The sequence below is a fragment of the Elephantulus edwardii genome, unplaced genomic scaffold (genome assembly GCF_000299155.1).
Source record: "Elephantulus edwardii isolate Elephantulus edwardi_28Jun2011 unplaced genomic scaffold, EleEdw1.0 scaffold00261, whole genome shotgun sequence".
In the NCBI taxonomy this organism is placed as follows: Eukaryota; Metazoa; Chordata; class Mammalia; order Macroscelidea; family Macroscelididae; genus Elephantulus; species Elephantulus edwardii.
This window is the reverse complement of record NW_006400011.1, coordinates 1,402,773-1,409,945: the sequence shown is the minus strand read 5'-3', so window position 1 is coordinate 1,409,945 and position 7,173 is coordinate 1,402,773. Positions and strand designations below refer to the sequence as shown.

General features: G+C 37.7%; 1 protein-coding gene across 1 annotated transcript; it reads left to right on the top strand.

Annotated features, from left to right (window-relative positions):
* Nucleotides 1–5,506: 5,506 nt before the first annotated feature.
* LOC102868212 (60S acidic ribosomal protein P1-like) lies at nucleotides 5,507–6,289 on the top strand. Its single transcript, XM_006899562.1, has 3 exons — nucleotides 5,507–5,518; nucleotides 5,969–6,051; nucleotides 6,127–6,289. The coding sequence occupies exons 1-3, from the start codon at nucleotides 5,507–5,509 to the stop codon at nucleotides 6,287–6,289; spliced, it is 258 nt and encodes an 85-aa protein (XP_006899624.1).
* The last annotated feature ends 884 nt before the right edge of the window (nucleotides 6,290–7,173 follow it).

The window sequence follows — 7,173 nt, the reverse complement described above, 5'->3', positions numbered from 1 at the left end:
ACAACACAGGTTGTTAATGAGTCTTTGTTCTATGCTGACACCACTTTCTTTTTGATACTGTCCAACTGCTTCAATTATTTTCTTGGGATACTGATTTAACTTTTTTTGAAACCAGAGAATCCTAAATGATAACATCCAGAAGGAGCTGAATATTGTAGGATTGTGCTATAGCATATATCTGAAGACAAGACAGATTGGTAATAAATAGTAGATCCTTTCTTTTCTTCATTTCTCATTTACTTTTCTCCATCTTAAAATTTTGTCATTTCTTTTTTCCATCACAATTATCCTGTGTTGACTTCAGGTATATTTCTCGAGCCAATTAGCCATTACCTTTTTATTTCTCTGTGTATTTCAAACTTACCAGTTGTGTTCTTTGCAATTTTGAGGGTCAACAAATTTCGGTTAACCACAGCTGTTAAGAGAAACTTCATGACCTTATTGTCCAAACTGATAAGAGTTTTCCAGCTCACAGCTCCCCACAATTCCAGGTAAACAGAATGTGGAACTCAGGATTTATTTTTCTTTCTTCCTAACAATCTATGTATTTTATGCTGCATTTATTCTTGGTGGCCTATAAGCAAGAAACTGTGCTGGAATGCTAAAGGCACACAGTTCAAATCCACTATCTTCTCTGTGAGAGAAGGATGGGTAATTTCCTCTTGTATGATTGACTGCCTTTGAAAACTCACTGAAGGATCAGCTATTTCTGACTCATGAGTACACAACAACTTGACTGACTGAAGTAGAGGCAACTTCTATTTGCCCCAGTGAAATAATATTTTACTACATTCCAGAAAAGTCCAATTTTGCTAGGGAATCAGGCATGTTATACTTCAGAATTATTAGATTATGTAAAAATACTATTTTAAATTTACTCAAAGGCCTTCTGCTGTTTTTCTCTTTGAGCTTCTGCCATTTTGGAGTTGCAAAAAAAAAAATACTTTCTTTTGATTTATTGGGAAACCAATCCTGGCCCTAGCTTCTGAGATAGTCTTTAAATATTCTTATTATCAAAATACTTTTTCTACAAGCATAATAGATTCTTCCTGTCCAGCCCTAACCACCCTGTTCCTCACTCTCTGGAAGGAAGATTTTATTCCTAAGACAAAGAAGATAATTTTCTAACACTGATGAAAATTTAGATCATCCTTTTCCAAATAATATTTGAGCAGGTGAAATATTTTCTTAAATTTATAAAAAAATCCAGTGCAAAAATCCCCAAGAAAGATATTATCTACATAAAGTTATCATTCTCAAGACCCTGAAACTTATGGCCAAGGCTAATGGAATCTCCCCTTGACCCATGATCCTCCGGTGAATTCTAGCTCTTCCTTACTCATGCATAATTAAGCTATATCTCTTAGCTTCCCGTGATTCAGATTCTGCTAATGCTCCAGGCAAGTCAACATATACTTTATTAAGAGTCCTTTCTGTAATGTGGCCAAAGTTGAGTTTTGTTCTTCTTTAGAGAAAAATGAAAATATTGTTTCTATTAAACAAACTAAATAATAATAAAAAAATAATTGAGATCATATTAGTCTATTGGCTTCACAAAACCCTCATGCTTTCATAACTTATTTTTAAAAACTGATACTGAAATGTTTTACAATTTACCTACTGAAATTGTACACAAACCCTGGAAGAAAGAAGTTCTTATTCATAGATAAATAATTATCAGATAATTAAAATGTAATTATCCAGTATAGCTATAGTCAGATCCTAAGAATTTGGGGAAAAGAAAATCAAAGCATAGATAACAGATCTCTAACATCAAAACCCATGAGCACCTGAGTGTCAACAGAATCACACTTCCAAAAGGAGGGAAAGATAATTTCCTAGACCTATCCAGTTCAGGTCTACTACCTCTGTAAAAGAAAATGTAAGATTTAGTGACTAGTTTAAAATTATTCTGTTGGGAAAGGTAGTTCTCAATGTATTAATTTGTGTTTTCTTTTTTTAGAAATAATGGAATTTTGTATCATTAATGATGGAGAAGAGTAGTAACTATACCTCAGAGGACTATGAGAACAAACAGGTTCATCCTAGAGAGGGTGAAACCAAGCTGCTCCTTGGAGGCAAAGATTCTAAAGCTTTGTCTGACACACTTTGGACTTGTTGCGAGGAGGGACAGACAAGCCTTTGGAGAGGGACATCATGCTTAGGGGGGTGGAGGGACAGCACAAGAGAGAAAGACCTATGATGGAATGGATTCATTCAGTAACTGGGGTAATGAGAGTAGGTGTGACAGAGACAATAAGATTGACACAGGATAGGGATGCTGTAATAGGGTCACTATGAGTCACAAGTGAGTTGATGACACATAACAAAAAAATGGGTGTAAGATTCTGTAATACATAAATGTTTTCATCTATAACAGGTTATAGACCTATTGTTATTTTTAGGTGTCTTTGAGTTGGCTTTGATTAATAGAAACACCATGTATAACAGAATGAAATGCTGCCTGTATCATTCTTTCAATCTGTGCTATTTAACTCTGTTGTGGTTACTCCATCAGCTTGTCTCATTAAAAATTATCTGCTCTGTGCTGTTAAGGGTTTATTGTCCAAAGTGGCTTCCATAGCTACTGACTGACTTTACCACATGGATGGGCAGTAACATGTGACTAGAACGTGTATATGCAAATAAGGCAGGCTAGACTATTCACAAAGGGATTTGCCACAAGAGGACTGGCTAGTTTTACCATTAATTTGAGAAGAACCAGCAGCAGAGTTGGAGTCTCACCACCAGCAATGGAGAAGCAACCATACAGTGGATGGCCTTCAGGACCAGAGGTTCATGTGCCAGCTAGCCTTATAGCAGTAGCTGAAGTAGAGAATGGACATAAAACAGAGCTGATCTTGGGACTGCCGCCCCTCCATTGAACCAGAACTGAGAACCTTTGCCCAAGTTTGATGGAGGATGGGGGGGTGTGGGGAGTGGAGAGCCATAACAGGCAGGTCTAAAGAGTCTTGTAGCACTGGCCTAATGCTGTGAGGATAAAAATATCTGAGAGCACATTTTGGAAGCTGTCCTGTTTTCTGCTACTAACCTTTTGACTTCCCTAAAATAGTTCTGTGTAGTCTGTGAGCTATCACATGAGATTTTGGATACAGTCAAGCAATGAGATTGGATCTGGGATAAGTAGAAGGAGGTACAGGAGAGTAGAGGATATGTCTGGCTTCATAGGAATTGGTTTTATGTTAATGATGTCATTGAAGGGAATAGTTCCCCTTTGTGAAGTTGGTAAAGGTCAGATAAGGTTGTCCCCAAGCAGCACAGCACTCTTTTTACACACTTTTTTATTGACCTTCCCCTTTAAAGCTCGGTGGATTTCTTCACCAAGGAATGGCCCCTCCTGATAATGCACTTTGAGTTTGTGAAATGAAATCGCACCCTCCTGGCCCCTCATGACATGACAGATGCACGTCAATCAAGATAGACTTTTCCCCCCCAGCAGTTCATGAAATACTCAGTAGTCCTTGTGGTTGTTGTTAAGTGCCGTGGAGTCGCAGGCGACTCATAGCGACCCTATGAAGGAGAGTCCTCGACACTTGGGTGTCTCTCATTCTTTCTCCAGGTTCACAGGGTTTATGGAGGCAAGCTATTATGGAAGTGGATGCCACTCCTCCTTCCAAGCTTGTTTTAATGGGGAGCTCCACCCCACTCTCTGTCCGCATTGGGTAGCCAACCATTAATGCATTTGACACATCAGTATCACAGTGTTCAGCCTCACAGCAACCACAAGTGACCACGGTATAGTAACTTGTACACCAGGGCTATACTACCTAGAGGAATGTCTGAACAAAAACAATGAAAGACAGGCCCGAGAGCTGCAGATTAAAAGTCACCCACCTTCGGCTTGGCAGCATCGCCTTCTCTCCACTGGGCCAGCTGATCTCTCTCTCTCTATGTTGATGTTACTGTTGTTACTTGCCATGAGTTGCAGGTGACTCATAGTGACCTTATGAAGGAGAGTCCTCAACATTTGGGTGCCTTTATTTCTCTGTCCAGGTTCATAGAGTTTCTGGAGGCAAGCTATTGTGCAAGTGTATGCCACTCCTCCTTCCAACAGTAGTCCTTACCAACAATAAAATATAAAGACATTAATTTTTCTTAAGCCTTCTTTATGCATAGCTCAACTTTTAGAGCCTCATAAATCAATTGAAAAAAGACCACAGGTTGGGGTCAGTTACAGCTTAGTCTTTAAAATTATATCCATGCTCATTAGCACTTTAAAAAGTTCCTTGGAAGTTGTGGTCACAGCAAATTTGTCCATTACAATACATCATTTGATTGGATGTTTGCTACTTCTATGTGTGTTGATTATGGGAGCCAAATAATAGAAACATTTGATAATGCCAAATCATGGCTTCATTTGTCAAGTTAAACTGTAATATAGTAATGCTGATTATTTGATGCTTTCCTTAAGGTACTATTATGACAGGCAAATCATTAAATAAACTACATATACACATCCTTGGTTTTATAGTCTGTTATTGTAAAATAAATTATATGAAAATTTCAAGAGGTTAATTTTGAGATACCTTAATCTCTGAGTGTGCTCAGTCTCAGAAAGAAGGAAGAAAAACAGAAAGAGAATTCCAAAGGAAGCTAATGGAAATACAACACAGTATATTTTGGGAAGAAACTTGAAGCAGTTTGTGTTCTCATAAAGGCAAATGGAAACATAAATATTTGGCTAATACGTATTTGACAATATAAGAGTGTGATAAGCACTGATGCACCAATCATCTTCTTGCATTGCTCCCCATTCAATTGATCATTTTATCAAAGAGGTAAACTGAAGAATAAGGATTACTAAAAGGAAGAATTTATTTTAAGGAAACGGAGACATGGCCAGTGACATCAATCTTGAGAAGAAATGCAATCGAAAATTATAGAAGGAAGCAATTTTACTCAGCAATCTTAATAAAAGGGGATGGTAGATAGACATAAAAAGAGAATAAGTTCAATTTTAAAAATACATTATGGACTTGATCAAATATCTTACTTGTACCTTTGTTATGTGGAAAATATAAAGGAAAGTCACAGGGAAACATTATCTCTGTGGAAGTAGTATGAAGGAAGTTAAAATGACAAAGGAAGAGACAGTAGAAGAGAGAAGACTTGAAGGTGAACACTTGTCAGCCAAGATGATATGAAATAAGTTTTGAGGGATGTATTGCATTTGCATATTAAGAGATGTTTGTGAAAAGTGGTTGCTGTAATTTACAAACTTCTTATTAGATAATCCTCAAAATTATACATAGCTTGCTGAGAAGGTAACAACAGTTCTTGAGGACATTTGTTAAAATCCTCACCTCTTTAGAAATATGGGATAGTGAACTTCATTTCACATACTTGAGCATGTTGTCAAAAGGGGACAGTTCTTGTAAAAGGACATCATTCTAGGGAAGGTAGAGGGTTAGATGAAGAGAGGAAGACTCCCAACAAAAGATTCATTGCCTCAGTGTTTGCAACAAGGAACTGGAGCACACCAGAAATGGCGACGATGGTACAAAAGAGAGCAAAGTCTGATCTGTTTTTTCAAAGGGTCTCAGGTTGACTTGAAGACACCTAACAAAAATAAAGCACCACCACAAATGTAGATGGAGAGCAGGAAACTGAGATACAAAGAGAATATAATTAATGAAAGGTTGAAAAGATAGGGACGTAAAGTTTTGAATTACATTTTTGAGGTTTAATTTTTTTCTCTCATGTTTAAGAGAGATTCAGGTACACTAAATTCTAAAACATTTGGAATAGTCTAGTGGCCTCAAAGTTGTTTTAGGGAAGTTAGAGGAAAAGTTACTTAAATTATTCAGACTTATATAAAGAATCCCATCTGCCCTTTCATCAGTTGCCGGTAAGTTGCTCGGTCCTTCTGAGGAAGCTAAGGCCCGCTTGGCGTGAGGCCCTCACTTTATCCTGCGACTAGCATCATGTCCCGCAGCCTTCAGCCTAGTACCACCGCACCGTGGCCTCTGTCTCTGAGCTCACCTGCATCTACTTGGCCCTCATCCTGCATGATGATGAGGTGACCACAACGGAGGATAAAACCAATGCTCTCATGAAGGCAGCTGGTGTCAACGTTGGACCTTTCTGGCCTGGCCTGTTTGCAAAGGCCCTGGCAAATGTCAACCTTGGGAGCCTCATCTGCAACGCAGGTGCTGGTGGACCTGCCCCCTCCTCTGTTGCTACTCCAGCTGAGAAGAAGAAAGTGGAAGCAAAGAAAGAAGAATCTGAAAAGTCTGATAATAACATGGGATTTGGTCTTTTTGACTAAACTCCTTTTGTAACATGTTTAATAAAAAAATCCTGAACTCTTAAAAAAATAATCCCAACTAAAATATCATAATTTAATACAAAACATTTTTGTTTATATGGAATAACTTATTTTTATTTTCATTACGTCGGCAGAGTCTCAAGTAATTCTTCAATTTAGTCTTAGATAAGAGAAATACTAGAAATTACAACATATTTAAAAATCCCAGTGGGATTCATACCTTCTGCAAAGCAATAGAAAAAAAAATTCTTAAGCCTGAATAGATTTAGTAACGGAAATTCAACTTGCAAGTATAACAAATTCTGTATCTTTTGCTTCAAAAGCCCCTCTCATATTTAGATTTTCTAAAATTTTTACATTGTTTGTTGCCATTAAGAATGTGTATAGTAAAATAGATATCAAGTCATGAGTTTCTCCATGTGCAATTCAGTGATACTGATTACATTTTTTTAGTTGTACAACCTTTGTTATCATCCTATTCTGAGTTGTTCCTTCATCACTAACATAAACTTACCACACCGTAGGTGTCTAACTACATCTATTTGAGTTCCTCTATCTTTCACAGGATTTTCAGAGTCCTTCTCTTTCAGAGGTGGATGGCCTAACCTGCTTCCTACTCTGTCTTCATCTGGGAGCTCTTCTAAAACCTGTCCACCATGGGTACCCTTCTGGTATTTAATACTCAAGTGGCACAGCTTTCAGCATAAAAAAAAAACAAACCCACAAGTTACCACAGTACAGCAAGCTGACAGACAGTGCTGTATGATTAAGAATGAATGATAAACAAGGGTTTGTGTGTTTCTCTGTGTGTGTAAATTAAAGTAATTGTTGTTGTTGTGTATCACCGAGTTAGAACTGAACCATAGCTGATTCTTCATCCAGCA

Coding starts and splice junctions, on each gene's coding strand:
- LOC102868212 (XM_006899562.1), top strand. Junction 6,052..6,126: donor GATGATGAGGTGACCACAAC/GGAGGATAAAAC, acceptor CCTGTTTGCAAA/GGCCCTGGCAAATGTCAACC.